The 17,907-nt window shown below is 39.2% G+C and overlaps 1 protein-coding gene across 1 annotated transcript in view; it reads right to left on the bottom strand.

Annotated features, from left to right (window-relative positions):
* The window catches only part of cntn6 (contactin 6), a gene marked incomplete at both ends in the record, with an annotated part of 63,447 nt that extends 47,194 nt beyond the window's left edge, over positions 1-16,253 (bottom strand). The window contains 7 exons of the mRNA XM_083891941.1: positions 2,200-2,384; positions 2,557-2,659; positions 3,205-3,408; positions 8,081-8,176; positions 9,769-9,944; positions 11,408-11,531; positions 16,193-16,253. Coding sequence (XP_083748067.1) covers positions 2,200-2,384; positions 2,557-2,659; positions 3,205-3,408; positions 8,081-8,176; positions 9,769-9,944; positions 11,408-11,531; positions 16,193-16,253 — 949 coding nt within the window. The remainder of the gene's footprint in view (positions 1-2,199; positions 2,385-2,556; positions 2,660-3,204; positions 3,409-8,080; positions 8,177-9,768; positions 9,945-11,407; positions 11,532-16,192) is intronic.
* Positions 16,254-17,907: the final 1,654 nt, after the last annotated feature.

The raw sequence follows: 17,907 nt of genomic DNA, 5'->3' as shown, positions 1-17,907 counted from the left end.
TAGCTCCTGAGTAACTATGGCAGCAGCTCACTACAAAGTTAGAGCACCAGACTGACCTCAAGGTGCATTTCTGCAGTCGGCAAAGTACAAAAAAAAAGAGAAAGAAAAATAACAACACATCGTGATCCGAGGACCCTCTTGTAATATTGAAACAAGAGGGGTCAAACAAAGTAGACGAGAAGAAAATACAACACAAGGACAAAAGGCTGCTCAAGTGAAGAAAAAGGAGGGAGAAGAGAAAAGCAAGTGAAGCAGGAAAGAGGAGAATGCTGTGGATGATTGTTGATGCCTGACTACCAGCAAGTAAATGAAGCCAAATTCAAACTGTAAATGTTCTAAAAACCAAAAACAGTTGCTTCCTGCTGGGATTTCACACTTTACCGACTGCAGGTTCAAGATTAATGAGAACAAGCTCAAAAATCCTTCATCCTCCTTATTTACTTATTATTTAAAAAAAAACAAAAAAAAAAAACATATAAGATGTTGTTCATTCTTTGTCATATGGCTGGCCTGTTTCCTTCCTATGTTGCTGTTGAATTATAATATTTTTGGAAAAAATTTACTGGAGCATCCTCTGTATGGACAATACATTTGTACAAGGTTCAGTCAAGAGGGGGGAAATGTGACTGGGCTTATAAATAATTAATTGTTACATTGTCTGGGGGGGGTGTTGGTCATATTCAAAGCCAATCACACAATCACACTAATCTCCTAAAGCTTCACATCCGATGTCATAAAAACATGAAATAATGAATCGTATTACATTTTACAGAGGGAAGAATAACGAGTGTCTGTTTCAGTCAATCCAGACCAAGCCTTATCATCACTGCTTCATTTACATATTCATTTTGCACGTGTTTGCAGTAGCACAAATAAATAAATAAATAAAAAAAAGTTCTTGCACACCGAGCTGCACCAGTCCCCTATAGGTTCACTTCACACAGGGATTAAATTACCTAGTCACAGTGTGTGCTTGCAGCTCTTTCTCTGAAATAAAATCAGCTCTTATCAATTTTAGAAAAACAGAAACAAACAAGAAAAAAAAATTCTCTGTAGGACAGAATCATCACAAATTGCCAATTTCAGCATGGTTTAGCATAAAAACTGCCTGTTACTGCCTGTGACCTGTTATGCTCCATATCACAGTATTATAGCCATATAGACTAAAGTTGATTCAAATTGGTGTTTAAAGCAGTGTCACTTGTGGCTAAACTAGTGCGAAAAACTTATAGAGTTGGAATGCACATCTGGTCCAGAACCATCCACTCAGACTGGGATTAGGGAATGCTGCAAAGACTGTCTTTATTTTTTTTGTCGTTCATTTTTTGTTCTCGTGGACAGCCAAGGTATAATTCATTATGAGTCGCTGATTTATTAAAAAACAAAGATTTATGTGCTGTCATACATTGCATTTATGCTGAACTAGAAGTATGCTTTCATTATTTTATGAAATGGGTATACAAGTAAAGTCCACTGTTTGTATTTTTGATTGAAATCATGAAATAATGGCCAGGGAGAGTAGTTGTTGCATTGGTTACAGCTAAAGAATGCGTGAAAGAAAAACAATATATTGGTCTGCTCACTGCATGTGTTACCATTTGAACACTTGCCATGTCAAACTAATGATATATTGATAATATAATTTAATACACATAATACAAATGATTTCATTCATGTCTATGTGGGACTGCGCATATCAATGCTTAAAATGCTATATGGTTTAGAAAAGAAAAGAAAGAAAGTTTTAGCACACCGTACAGTGTGATTGTACACATTAGCCTCGCCCCCAATGCTGCTGAGACCTATAAAGTGGAAAAGACAGGGGCTATGGGGTTCTGTCCAATCACACTCAAGGGTTCGGTCTGTTGATCCCCATACTCTTTCTATAATCTTTGAAATGTTTTGTTTTCAGCAATGTTGCAGTGCTTTCTCCTATTTTCTTTTGTGAAATGGTGTTTTGTTTTCTCCACTGCTGTATTGAATTGACCTTCACGGCCACCGTATACATATCTGTTGTCGCAAAAACCCGGATCAGGAGCAGCCGTAAGAAGAAGATGAAGAAGAAATAAACAATAAATCTCTTTCTTTTTTTTTAAATGCATGTGACTGTCAAGTGAAGTGAAGGAAATGAAATGGCACTAAAATAGAAAGAGCAAGAGCGAAAGAAAGAAAGAAAGAAAAAGTTTACATGGTCCTTACTGTGGAATATAAGTTGCCCTCTGGCAACATTTCGTCCTTTGCTGTTTTCGGCTATGCACTCATACACACCGGCATCCTCTGGGCGAAAATATGGAATTTCCAGAACCCCACTGGCATGATTGATTTTAATCTTTCCAGGAAGTGGATTTCCATCCGCTCTTCTCCAGGAGATGGAAGGCACAGGGCTGTGGAGGTCACACACACACAAAAAAAAGTCATGCTGGCCACATGCTCCCGCTCACACAGACCGGAGGGACTGCTGTCATGTTTGTCCGTCTGTTTTGTTGTGTCTAGCTACAGATTTTGAAAAATGCAGTTGGCAGGAGTCTAAAGAGTGCTGATGTTTCCGACACTTACTTTCCTAAGGCAAAGCACTCCAGCTTCACAGACGATCCTTTGGAGACACGTAAGGTGTCGGGAAACTGAACCTCTATCTTTGGCTCGTATTCCCCCATCACTACTGCAGGGGGGTATAAAAGCAAATCACATCAGTCATAAACACTAAAACATGGACACAGTTTCATGTAATTCATATTGGATGAGAGAGCCATGATGTGGATGACACTGGCAGAGAGCACGCACACATGTCGATGGCGTATTCAACAGTGTTTGGCTTAGCACATGGTTGAGCAGATTACAAATCTGTCTCAGTTTAAATCTGAAGTGGCTCACATAAAAGCATCTGACGGGGGGTTTAGTATGTGTGGCAAGCTCTTTCCTCTGTGTTTGTGTGTCTGCATGTGTGTGTTTTTGTACATTTCTCTTTATGTAAATATGTGTCCTCATGCAGACAGAGAGGGTTTTCTCGCATGCATAACCCTGGGTAGTTTGGTTCAGAGGCACTGGGATGGCGCAAAAGCCTTGCTCATAAGCGAAGGCAAAAAACAGAGTCACGCTCAAGACGAAGCCATTTATCTCCTTGGCTCACCCTCACTCCAACAGCAGGCGTCAGTTCAGCGTGCAAGATAACCAGGAGGCGGCAGAGGCAAACTGAGGATTGCTTACCGTCCCGCCGCACCACCACAGGGGTTGGGGAGCTGAACACTGTCGCATTGGTCATCATGTTCCTCACAGCACAAGTGTAGTTCCCCGCATCCAGGGCTTCAACTTTGGCGATGTACAAGTTGCCCGTCCTCTGGGAGACAAAGCGGCGAGCATCCTGTTGCAGAAAGTTGCGCTTTCCATTGAAAACCCATGAATATTTGATCTCTAAAAAACACACATAAGGGATAAGTGATGTAAAAAAAGTCAAATGGATGCAGAGACATTAAACAAGATGTGCTTTCCAGTGACTTTTCCAAAATGACCCGGGCAGCAAAAATGTTCACACAAAGGAAAAGGTATCATTACAAATAGATTTTCTGTCTCTATGCCAGAAATATATCCTGTATATATAAGGTGACTTAAAAGGAAAATGCTTGTGATATTCTATATTTTTCTTTTTTAAAACAAACCCCAAAAGACAGTTTGATTGATCCTGTGTTTTTCTTTTTTTTTTTTGTTTCAGCTGAACAGTAAATCTTTCTTCCAGCATACTGTGTGTGTGGTCTATACAAGACACTTATGAGCTAAAGTACAATGGCCAGCACAGCTTCATGCAGTGTTATTGTTTGATGTAAGGTATGGGCTCTACATGACCTCTGAAGGAGCCATGTTGTACCAGGCTCCACAGTGTTAGCAGTAGATCCATTTAATCCTGTAAGTTGCGAGCTCGAGCTGTGATGGATCACAGGTGTTACAGAACATCCCTTCCAAAAAACCTTTTTTTTGGTTTTACTTTTGTCACTCCTCAGCGCACTGTTGGTATAGGCTCTAACCACTGACACTGTAACCCTATGGAAACTGCAAGTTGCTGTCTTTGTGGAGACTCTCAGCCACAGCCATCTTTGATTAGATTTTTACACCTGCCTTCTACACTATGGCCAACACACTCACGGTCAATATTATTCATATAGCACATTAAAAAGAATGAGGGCCACATGGTTGGTGTAGTGGTTTAGCACTCTTGCCTTTGCAGGAAGAAGACCTGGGTTTGAGCCCTGTTTGGAACAAGGCATTTCTGCATAGAGTTTGCATGTTCTCCCCGTGTGTGTGTGGGTTTTTACCAGATTCTCCGGCTTCCACCCACAGTTCAAAAACATGCAATATGGGGATTAGGTAAATTGGTTATTGAGTGAGTGACTGTGATGGACTGGCAATCTGTCCAGGGTGTACCCCGCCTATCGCCCTATGTCAGCAGAGATTGGCACCCCCAGCGACCCTTGCGGAGGATAAAGCGGTAGAAAAGGGATGGATGGATAGATTAAAAACAACCAAAACAAAGTGCTTTCCAGAAGTGTTCAGGCAAAACAATGTACAAGTTACAAATAATATGTTTAAAGTAGCAACTTACTCTCAGACAGCATCAGGATTAAAAGTAAGACTGGAATAAAAACTGGAATATAAAAACATCAATAGTAATGGAGAATATGATATGGGATGGAAGACTATTCCAGAGCTTTTGGGAAGTCCCGTTCATACCTCAAGTTTTAGAGACGGTTTCTTCCATGTGGACTGTTGAACAGGAACACCTGTGCTCACAATGTGTAACCACTGCAACATATGTGTTTATTAATTATTTATTTAATCTGCAGCAGCCTACCTTTTGTAGATAACATGGTTTACATGTTTGTTTTGCGTCTGTCTATCTTGTTTTTTGTTTTTTAATGTTAGCTTGTTTTTCTTCTTTATATATTATTATTCTTCTTCTTTCCAACACAATACAACAGATCATCAAGGAGGATGTGTGTGTCAAAATGAAGGAACAAAGAGTCAATGAGAGATGACTGCCGGAATAGCAGAATTAACTTATAGCCTTGGAAATAATACACAACGAATAATGACACCCTGGGGTTGTGTTTATAGGTCACATATTCAGGCTTTAAAAACTATTTTTTTTTTTCATCTTCTAATGTGTTCTGTCAAAGTTATGAGTAATTGTATATCACATTAGTAGTGAGAGAAAGTAGCAATAATTGTGTACAAAATAGTCAGTTTTTCTTTAGTTTTTGGTCATAAAACTAAGCCAAGTGAACTTTGAACTGTGACATATTTCCAGCGAGAAATGCGCGCGGATATTATGGAATCGGTCTCGCGCGTCCACGTCGTTGTCATTATTATGCTAAAAACACATTTTTGGCTTTATCTTCCAGACTGATGGAGATATTGCCTTCAAATTTTGTACAATGATTCATGTAACAACTATCTACAAGTACAATCATTATTACTTTGGCTATGATTGGTAATAGTTACATAATAAGTTAACTGGTTAACTTATTAGTGGCATTTTTTCTTTATTATTGAGCTCATTTGGACACATTGAGGATATCATGGGTTTATTTAGCACTTATTCATAATATTTATTACATTATAATATAAATGTATTAATTATCATATAAAAAATAGTTAAGCCTCCATTTCTTTATTAATGCATTGAATGGAAAGTTTGAACATATTGTATGCTTTTTCATGAAATTTAATAAACATAGTGTATGCTTTTTCATGACATTTGGACACTTTGAAGATATGGCAGGTGTGGTTAGCATTTTAATATTCATAATATTTAACAAGGTATAATAGGTTAACTAGTTTTATTAAAAACTAGAGATAAATTTATGAGTTCAGGTATTCTGTGTTCAATATAGAGTTTATATGGATACTTATGTATGTATAAAGTGTAGTCAGCATTATATCATAATATTTAACAGTTATTTTGTTCAATTTATTAATATTAATTAAAACAGTTAGTGGCAGGTGCGAGTGCGTATACTTTGGGTATATTGGAAAGTTGAGGATTGGACAAGTTCGCGGATATACCCCTTGCTGTCGGCCCCCGACAGTGTAGGCTAGTTTATTTATGTGTTTTCAGATTGCCTTGGTTGTGCTTAAAAAAAAGATATAAGACACTCTATATTACACATTCTTATAGCCTCTGTATATACTGTATGTTTAAACATAGTAATGGAAAAAAGCAGCCAAAATGGTCTGGGTTCTAAGGGTTAAGGGAAAACACTGAATAAGAATCATTACATGCAAAGTGAAGGCATAAACTGATAGATCTTTCATGTACTACTGAAGACCAGTGGCCTCATGTATAAAAGAGTGCGCAGGTGTGCCAGAGTCTCCAGCGGCTGACGAGCGCGCACCTGCATCAGCTGTCTCTTCTGATGAAAGGCGCTGCGTTGGTGGAATAACTTTTATGCAGTTATTTTGTTATAGTATGGATTAAAATAGGATAAGGAAATGTTCTACTCAACGTTCAAGTCCCATTTTCTTACAACAAATTAGTTTGTAACTTTATTCTGGGGAGTTTAAAACATTGTAGACTGACGTGTATGAATGTCTTCACATCAGCAGCTGTGTCTATTTACATAAAGAAAATATTCATTTGTGTTAAATCAATTTCAGTTATTTGCTCAAAGTAAGACTTAAAGAAAAGTGTGACTCACTCACACACGCGCGCGCACACACGTTTGAAGTGTGTGTGTTTTTGCGCAGGGATCAGTTTCGTCTTCAGTCTCCTCTCTGATCTTATCCACACATGTTCAAACGAACTTGGTGTATCAAGGTTGTTTGTCACAGAATAACTCATGTTTGTCACTGTAGACACATTAATAATATTATTTTGAAACACTCTGATAAGTTTCAGAGCTTAATATTGCAGCGTCTCCACCTGACAAGAGTGTGCGGAGCGCTCCGCAAACTCTCACGGCAGCTCGAGAGTTTGCGCTGCAGTCCGCAAGGTTCCACGCCAAGTACATTTTTATAAAAACCATCGTGTGCGTGAAAGCACGCGTACGTCGTCTTTTTGTGCGTACGCACGGTTTATACATGAGGCCCCAGGTCTGCTGGAGAGCTTTGGACTCACAGCAACAAAAGACTTGCAGGTACATCATCTCATGTCCTCTGACAGTTTAATCCTCAGCCTGGCTCCTTTTAGACCACTTACCTAATGATTGCTGTAAGGAGCGTCAGATGATTCCTCTTATAATAAGGTGTATCACTGTGTTCCTCAAGAAGTGCATCGACAGGCATCGAAGAAGCTTTGGCATCGTTTGAAACAATTTTTAACTGTTTTTCAATTTTAACACACCTTAAGCTTGCACTTTTATGTAGTGCAAATCAAATCAAATGTGTGTCTATATTCTGTTTAAGGGGAAAAATACAGAGATGGAGGCTTTTTAGAGGGTGATGGAGGGAAAGCCGGAGGGCAAATCGATAAAGTGTGGAATCCCGTGTGGCCACACGATTCAGCTGGAAACAGAGAGTGGAGAAACGCTGGTACGCTGGCGTGAAATTGTGCTGGTGGGCAACGAACAGCTGCAGGAGTGCGGACTATTTGAGGGGGGCCTGCTAATCAGCAGCACGCAGACACAAGTCAACTCACATCTGCGCCACAGGATAAATGCTCCCCCAGCCACAGCGGGCTTTATTACCCACAGATAACCTGTCCACATCGAGGGTGGTGGGAAAAAAAAGACAGTTGGGGAAGTGGAGCAGCGCAGACTTTATAGATGACAGCCTTGTCACAGATCATATAGGTGAGAAAAGTGAGCTTAAGGTTAAGAAGTGTGAGGTGATGAAGTATAGATGTGAAGGCAAGGGTCTGAGCAGGTAGAGTGGTGGCTGATCATAAAAGAAAAAGTTCCTTACCTGACAGATAAGGGGGGGGAAGGAAGAGCAGCAGAAAGAGAAGTTGGTAAGGTGTGAAAACAAAAGAGGCACAGTGGTGTTACATGGGTTTAATAAGAAATGGAGTGAGCAAGCATTAGGACTGCTGAGGCAAGCAGGAGTTTGAAATGACAGCAGACTATGCAGAAGAGTTAGGAGATAGTTGCTGTACCTCCGTAATGGGGTGGAGGGCCACAGAGCAGAACCACAGCTTGACCCTCTCTTACGGACACCATGTTCCTCGATTTCTTGCTGAAGTTCTGCAGAACTGTTGAAATAAAGGGGGGGGGGGGTAAGAATCTAAAATAACACAAATCCAACTCCTCAGGGCTTGACAGCTGTAACAATTGCTGGTGACATCCCAAGAGGGACATTTCATTCTGCAGAATATGTCTCTGCTTGCACAAGCCAAAAATGATTTCTCCTGTTATTTATCACAACGTGTGCAGCAGATCAGGCAGACATAGGATGCACCAATCAAGCTTATGCGATTACTCCCACCTTTAATTAAATGCTGGTGTGCCATTTGAGAGAGTAAACAGATTAAAGACATACCAGTCCAAATTCCTGTATAAAATGGCAGCCAAGTCACAGGAGGGATCTGGCAAATATCAGCAGTGGTCAAATTAGAACTAACTAGATTAAAAATGCCCCTAAATCAAGACACAGTTAAATTCCCTTTCCCTGCACCATTCTACTGATGGTAGATGGCTCAGTCATCTCAGACACCACAAATTCTAAGACTAAATTCAAAAATTTCAAGCATGAGGAAATTTGGCAGCCAGGCCTGTTTGTGAGAGCAGTTCATCAGCACTAAGACGTTGATTGAATGGCAAGAAAAAAAAACATCACACATGATGTGAAATGAAGGCTGTGATTCGTACTTGACGAGGTATTTTGAGTATTCCCTTAAATAATGCATGGTTGTCTCAGAGGTAGATGAGCTTTTGAAACAGGGGGAAAACCTGATGTCAATGTCAATTTTTTTTTTTTACAATCAGACTATAAGCTGAAATTGTTAAATACATAGCCACAATCCCATCTGTGCGTGATTTAATCACTGTTCTTTCCTTGAATTACAGCAAAAATAGTGCATCAGTTTGTTGATGTTCCACATAATTAGAGACATCTAATGTGAGACTGCAGATTGTAACAAAAACGGTGGCCTGTACATACAACAAAGGATGTGAACACTCTTGTGAAACTCTCTCCACTCTCTTCTTCTTCCTTGGTTCATGTACTGAATGTATTCCATGTTTACATATAGTAAGCTTTCACTTCAAACCTGAAAACGCCCTTGCCTGAAGTGAATACAGTAAAAAAGGCTAATTTCTAAGGCTAATTTCTGAGGCTAAAATGAAAACCATACATGTTTTATTTTAAAGCCATCATGCACTAATGCCAAAGTTATGCAAATCATACTTATGGGTAGTGTTTTCAGTTTGTGCCAATAAACCCTACACGATATTACACACTAAGGCACACTTGATAAAAAAAATAGCTTTATATTATGACAGCAATCACTGATATAAAAAAAAGAGTATTTGCTCAGTGACATGAGTTTTAGTCTGAGGCATCTGACTGTAACTCTAGAATTATCCCACAACCCTTTATCCAATCAGGAGCCAGAATTCATGGAGCTAGTCAAAACTGGAATAAAATGTGATATTACTGACAACAGCATGAACTGTGATGAAATTTGTTACATATGTTTTAATATTTTCCATTGGAAATCTATGAAATAAAATGAACATCTTTGAACATTTGATTGTTAGTCTGACTGAAATACAATATTAGCTGAAGCAGTCTTCTATTTTAACAGGGTCAAATTTGAGAAAACTGAATAAATAATTTACTCACATGCAAATTGGATTGTTGCCTCCCTGCTGACAACGGTCCCAAAGGTGTTGGTGGCAATGCACTGATAAACCCCTCCATGATCAGTGACATGAGGGTTGTTGATCAACAGGTTACCCTCGATGAGGCTGAAGTTTGGATCAGAGTCTGTGTTTATGTCTCTGCCATCCACCTTCCACCTGTCAATGAGAGAAGTCAAAAACCGTCATTTCGGAGAGAAACGTCAGGAAGGAAGTTAACTGTTTTATCTGCCTGTCTTATAGCTAATAATTTTTTTTAACACAAATTAACACTGATGCAATAAATTCAAAACACTAGCATCAGAAGTGTTGATGTATGTTTTGAATTCAGGAGCTCATGGTACATACCAAAATGATGCAAGTGTGTCAAACTTTTTGTTTTAGGCAAAGTTTAGGGTTCTGTGAAGTTACATTTAGAGTCATACATGCAACACAAATAATACCTCTTTTACATGGCACGTAGCAAACATCATACTTTACCTAAACACAACGAGAATGGCTACACAGTGAATCAGTGCATGGATAAAAAAAGAAATAAAGGTAACAAAGAAATATTTACAGTTGCTAAAGTATAATTTGAAATCGGGCTCCCCTTTAAACACTGTATAGTAATTTATAAAAACACAATTATGTAAAACACCACATGACACCATTTAACCCTGCAAATTGCAAGGAAATTGCAATTTCTAAGTCTAAATATGGCATACACATTCATTTACACATGATTCATATGATTCATGTTTAAAAGAGACCAGAATTATACACACTGAAGAAATTAGACACTGGATTTCTTCTACATTGCGATATCAGTCCCACATTACAGAACATTATGCTAAACAGACTTTACTGTAGCACATGGAACCAGCAAACCTTTGTGGAGATGAAAAAAAACCAAAACCAAAATGTATGGATTTAAAAAAGAAAATAAAACCCTCATAATTCCTTCACCTGGCTGGATTTGGCCATAGCACTTCATCGCCACTGCAGGCTATTTCATGCCCTACAAGACAGTGAGGGAAGAATCTTCTTGAATGGCGACTCCATCCTTGCACAGACTTTTGTCACAGGTCACAGACAAACTCACCTGTTGCCTATTTATAGTGATTCGCGAGTTTACAGTAGACACCTAAGTGTCTGACAGCTGTGGTCTATGAATCGGATCATAGATGAGGTGTTATATAAAGGCATCACTTTAAAATGGCAAATCATTTCATGCTTTATTTCTGGGTTTGATGTAGATAAATATGTGTAGTTCTTTTGCAAAAGGTGTGTCACTCAGATTGTGCTTTTAGTTTTTTTCTCCTTGCATGCCAGATTTCACAGGTTTCACAGCAATTCTCAGGGACGATAACTGCCGCAAATCCCACTTTTCATGCAGTGCTATCAGTAATAATATTACTGATAGATTTTAAAGGTTACCATTTCCAAGTAGAACAAATTATGCATGCAGATTCAATTAGCGTTCTGTTTAGAGTTTAGGGTTGTTAATACACAAGCTTCACGTTTTCAGAATTGTGTGAATTGTTTTATAAAATGTGTTAAAAAAAAGAAAAATACCTTTAATACAGCATGTGTCACACTCTTAATCATGGTATAGTCAAAAATGCAGGCTGAACACTCACCTGTAATGTGGAAGCGGGTTCCCCTTTGCCCTGCAGTTAATAAAGACCTGCTTATCATCAGTGCTCAGAGGAAAAACGCTGTCACTAGGCTCCTGAGAAAAGACAGGACCATGGCGCATATTCTCTGCATTGAAGAAAAAAAAAAAAAACGCACATTAGCTGTACAATGGTGCAGAACTAGTGACACTGAATTAATGCAAAAATAAATCACTCATCTCTGTGTATAAACTCTACAACCATGTAATTAGCTGCCAACAGGGCTCTTGGAGTTCATTCTGCATTTAATCAACCCTCTCATGCACATGTCACAAGGCAGATAATGCACAGTGATGAGAGAGCAATTAACTTAAGATAACCCAATAGCATGTGTCTTTTTGTCCCCCCCCTCCCCCTCCGTCTCAGAGCGCTTATAAGCAGGGAGGTCACTGTGCTAGTTTAAAAAATACAGATTCGTTAAGGTACACCTCTTCAATAACTGACAATTAATGTTTTGTTTTTAAAAAACAATATTCTTTCAGTATGGGGCGGGGTGCACTGTTAATTGTGAATTGTGTTATCGTTGCATCTTTCAACCTTTGCGTTATCAAACATCGTCATTATACACACAGTAAGAACAATAACATTCCATGAAACTCAGACTTTGCAGTCTAAGGAAAACTGGCATGTTGCATTTAAACTACAACAAGTATGATTTCAATTTAAAGCAGCTCAAAGGTTGAGTCTAATCATCAAGTCATGTATTGCTAATGTTTTGGGAAGAAGGTTATAAGCCCCTCCCACCAGATGAGCACAGACAGTCGCATTCACTTTATATGAGACAAATGGCCTGAGGCAATATCTAGGTTTCCATTAAATTTGCAAATTAGAATCTATGTGTGTTTCCATCCACTGCTGTTAGGGAAATTTCGGGAGCTAGTTCACCGAGACAAGCAGGTGGTAGTGAAATCCCCTCAAAAAGTTAATGGCGATGTAGTATAATGTGTGAATGTTTGAACCCTAAGCCACCTAGGCATATCTAAAGTGCCATGGTGGGTTCAAAATCGAGACTGTGATCGCTCGTGGTGGTTCGATAAGGACACATGTACGGACGTGCACGTGGACTGTTAACTGTCCTGAGATGTACTACAGCCTTATGCTACTGCTGCGTGTTACGTCATTACTGTCAAATATTAAGAAAAAAATTTAAGGGAAAAAAAAATAAAAATGTACCCTGCTGTAATGGGGGCGGGTGTAGATAAGCTTTGCTTCTCCCGCTTGCTCTTTCGGTCATGTGTATGAATTTAAATGTTGATGTGTGCAGATGTTGATTAACTGTCATGCCCGAAATAAACAAATCATTCATTCATTCATTCATTCAAAATAACTGTACTAAAGAAAGAAGCTTGAAAAAGTATTTTTCTTTATTCCGCTTACTTAATTTTTAATTCTCCATCCTGTCTCTCCTGTGTTTCCACATCTGCCCACTGCCCAAACACCCCGACCCACCAGGAACTGCAGGTCCGTCTCCTCAGCAGAGAATCGTTCCCTTTTCCAGTTTCCAGCATTCGCCACTTAAATAGCAATGCACCAGATAAGGAAAGGACAAGCAAAACTCTAATTTATGCACTAAATAAAACCCTTTGCTCCTTGCATCTCACTTTGTGCCTCAATTACATGCTGTGCAACTAGTATCAAACATGGAGTTCGACACACCCCAATGCACTTATACCGCACACTTTACACCACAATATACCTTATAGCTCATTTAAATAGGGCCCTATGCATCCAAACAAAATGGGTTTTGACTATTTAGAGGGATCTGCAATTACCTGAGCTAATGAGTTTATTTGTTAATTATTTCATTCTGATCACAATAACAGTGGAATTACTTGGTTATGGTGTTTAAATGAGCGCTGCAATCATCAGAGTATTGCCTTACTTTGGTCATAATGCAATTATTAGAGAGCGTGTAAAGCTGTTGTCCATATGCAGGTTTGAGTATGTGAGTCTGTTGTTCTGGTTTGCTCCAGACACACGTTCAATACACAGTAGTAATTAAAAGATGTTGCACTAATCACTCCTGTGAAATTTCAATAGCTGCACACACACACTTCTGTCCACCCTTCCTTTCCTCTGACACCACATATGTTACACCAAGCTGCACACCAGCGTTGCTCTCAAAAAGAAAATCTAATTTCAGTTTTCTTTTTATAAAACGTCTCTAACCTTGACTAGGACAAAGAGTTCTCCCTCCCTTATCATCATCATCATCCTCCTAATGAGAGTGGGAGTCTTTGCCTCAGGTAAAGGCCTTGTTTTCCAAGCCTCTGGGGGCAGTGCTTCATTTTTACCTTGGTTGCAATGTCCTTTAAATTAAACAAATTAATGAACCTTTAATAGTCAGGCCATTTCACCTGGGAAATGATCGGGTGGTTTGCGCAAATGCTACCCTATAAACACATCAACTGGACTGACCACTGGCATACATACGCACACACAAATTACACTTAATTAGGTTTCATGGGAATGCATACAAATGTAAGCTGAAAGCGGGATATGTATGTACAAGACCACAAGCAATGCCATACGCATTCCCCTACGTTCTCCGACTGTGTTTGCAGGCTGCACATACCACAGCGGGACCGAGAAATGAGATGCTAAATCAATGGAAATTAAATCATAAATAACAATACAATAGAGGCCACTCCATATGCTAATATATGAATGAAAATGTTTGTCGACTTGAAAATGCTCAATTGAGCTCAGTACACAGAAAATCTGTCAAATGTTACCATTCACACTAAATCTGACTCGGTGATGGAGGCTACACATTTTCCCATATCATAAAGTGCTGGTGCTAAGTGAGATTTGAACTCCTCAGCTGTAGCTTATGCAGGTATTAGAAGAGTGAGCATTAATGTTATTTTACTTTTTCCATTCACTCCATGGATGTATGTATTCGGGGGTGCAGAGCACAGAATAAATTAATGTTGAGAAAAGAGTTAGTTTTTTTTTTTTTTTTTTTTTATAGTGTCTGGCGACACTTCATGTAAGCGGCAGCGGTTGGACATAAAGAAAGAAAATTGCATAATAAAACAAGGAGGCATAAAAATACCAGCGAGGGCAAATTCCTTCCCACGGAATAGTTTATCTGCAGATGTAAATCCAACAGAAAGTCACATTTAACAATGATGCTGCTCTGATAAGACAACTTCAAAATGTCTCATTATAACCATTCTTATGACACAAGGCAGTTTCAGTTTACCTTGTGATAACTAACAAAAACAACACCACTCAATTCTGTCTCCTCGGCTCGTGTTTATCCTGAGATGCTTTGCTGAGCTCTTTAAAATAAAACTGGTGTCTACAGATTTGTTTTATTTCTGGAAATACTGTTTGCAGATTTTATAGCCCAAATAGAAACGCAACCATAATTCAAAGAGTAGTGCTGCATGAAAGGATTGTGATAAAATTCAGGTCAATAAAGATCATAAGCCTTGGACATATTTACTGGATAATACATCTGAAATGCATGTATGCAGGGACTGTTTTTACTGCTTGCATACTTCCTATTGTAATCACAGTTTGTTCTCAAGAGCAACCGAAGTGATGGTAGACAACACAAAAATAAAAAGGTAACAATTGCCGCTCGTGTGGAACTGGTTCAGACAGTGCAAAATGAGGACCGGAAAAAAACACAACACACTTCATCCATCACCTCACATAATGAAAATGTGGCTGAACTTCTCACACAAGCCCTGCAAGTTTGGCCCTGCAACATCACTCGCGACTGCATACTGCATTAGCTATGAGCTCATGCACGTGTTGCTAACAAGCTGATGGTAATGTAAGGGTGGGTTTACCAATTCCTACTCTGCTACCAATGTAGTAACTGAGGTATGTTGAATATTTGTACTCTTGGAGAGCCAGGAACAATTGTGCATACACCAACACGAGCAACACATCCATTTCCAAAAACACACTGCATGCTACAGGACATCATCATGTTTCTGCTCTCCCCGGGCAGAGAACCACGTACTCAACCCCTCACTAGTGCTGCTAACAGCACAAGCATTAGGAGCTAAAATAGGGTTCAGCAAATAGTGTTAATGAAAATGAAAATTAAATAATTCATAAGCTTAAATAATTAAACCTCTGGTTTCCTTGGGCTTCATCAGGATGCTCTTCGATATCAATATCAAAGGCTCTGTTTAGACCCTGTATTAACATCCACCCTGAGAGATCTAATCAAGTGAGTTGTGCTAATGCCTGCCCAAAACTAGAAGATAATATTGTCCAGATTTCAGTACCGCTCTGGTCCTTCCAACAATCGTGGTAGTCTTCCGATTTTTTGGTTGATTTGAACAGATTGTCTGGCCAAATTATCCTGTAGTGTAGTGTACAGAGATTGGGGCGTGAGCAGAACCCTGCAATAACCAGCGAGTTGACTGGGAAATGGATGTTGCCTACTTTTGTTTAGAACTGTGTACAACACAAGTTGATTCCATCTTCTCAGCCATGACTTCATCCACAGCTGTTGACCGACTACGACAGTCCACCTCCATGTCTGTTTATATTCTGAAGTCACGTTTAATCACACTAGTTTGTGTGATATTCCAGTCAATGTGAGGAAATATATTGTGATGTTTTGCCCAGCCCTACTTCTGAGAACACAATTATTATTACTATTTTTATTTTAATAATAAATATTATTCCACAGCAATATCACGCATGAGAAATAAGCAACCTATTTTCCTCTAAGAAATGCAGGTGTGTCATAAAAGTCGACCTGACTTGGCATCTCACCAGCCAGGCACTGTTTGAGTGACAGAAGGATTAACAGTTCCCATGGCAACAACATCTTCATTTTCCAAGGTCAAAGATTCTCCTTCCCATCCAGTTACCAAAGAGTGAGGGATCGTTTCCTGTTTCCTTACTCCTTACTTCCTTTGGCCCTGAAAAAAAAGGAAACATAGGAGGACAAATGAGCACGGTGGAAAGAAGGATATACAGATTACATCAAACCTTTTGGGGAAAAGGAAAAAAAAGGGCTGGAACTTGTGGAAAATTGGTGAAGCATTAATAATTCATTACACCAAAATAAGCAGAGCCAAGACACCATGCTGAAGAACCAGATAGCAGCTGATACTAGAGGCTGTTCTTTAGTATATCATCTCCCATGAGCAAGGAAAAAGAAGAAAAAAAAGGCTCACAGCATCTGCAACAGATGAGCAGAGCATTGCGCCAATGGCAATGTTAAGCTTTCTAAAAACTGTTGGTTCAACATCTTTACTCTAGCAAACTGTGTGATGTGTTAAGTGCAAGGCATACACAGCATCGCAGGGGATTCTACGGAATGAAGCACACACACTGAAATGAAGAAAAGAAAAAAGAAAAAAACCCTATTCAAAGCATCACGGCAGCACATTGTTCACAGATCATGATGCTGGCAACGACAATGACATTGATTCCTGACAGAAAAAGAACAAGTAACAGAGTTCATGCTGTTTTACTACAGTTTTTTATTCAGTAAATTTGGACTCCTGCATTAAAATCTTCTATAAGCATTACCAAAGTAGAGTGACAATAAAATAAATCCTCTCCAACAATCCACTGACCATTCTTGTCACTCTATTACTGTATTATTTATTACTATTGACTAATAAATGAGTCAGCTGTTGCCGCATCTGCTCTAAGGTATGGCATGTTGTGCTTCTGGGGATGGTCAATTTTTATAATTAATCAACAATTAATTATTATTCTTTGGCTGCTTCTCGGACATTTGCTATCAACTTACCCTTGAAAAGGACTAATACATATGTGTACTGTATCTATCAATCTTTAGCTCTTTTTTTTGTTTGTCTTACTAGGCAAAATCATCATCTACAATTTGCAGCAAATGTTGCCTTAAAGGGACACTGTGTAGTATTTATGGGTTTATATGACCCAAAATCCACTTTTTTATACATATTATGTGCTCCTGCATTGTCTAGTCGCTGTATAATAGTTTTTGTTTCATTTTCGTAGTGTTTCAAAAAGTCATGTAAAATAACCTGGTCGCGGGCCGCGGTTGCATTGTCACTGTTAGCAGCGAGACGCCATGTTTCTACTGGAGCCTGTAAGGACAAACGCGAGAGAACAAATCAAGCGTCTCTTTACTTGAAGCGGAAGTCCCGCCTCCACTCTCTCCGCTTCGTCTGCTACGGCCGCGGTAGCTCGCCCTCTCCCTCGCCTCACGAACCTCATCTGCTGACACGGAGAAAGACGACGAGGACGACATTTGACCGGCTGCGGATACCGTAGCGCTCAGGGAAGGGAGGGGGTGCTTTTATCAATAAATTATAATGTAACATTTCTCATTAGGTTAATCTCTAAGGAGATTTGTGAGGAGTTACTCACTAAGGACATAATTAATAATGATACTCATAAGCGGTAACAAATAAAGGAGGATCCCAAGTTTCATCTGTGCCAAAAATGACCTCAAAATAAACCTTGACACAAAAACGATGTACCATACAGAC

Source organism: Microchirus variegatus (assembly GCF_963457635.1).
Source record: "Microchirus variegatus genome assembly, chromosome: 7".
NCBI lineage: Eukaryota > Metazoa > Chordata > Actinopteri > Pleuronectiformes > Soleidae > Microchirus > Microchirus variegatus.
Note: the sequence above shows the minus strand (reverse complement) of the source record. Positions and strands in the feature narration are given on the sequence as shown.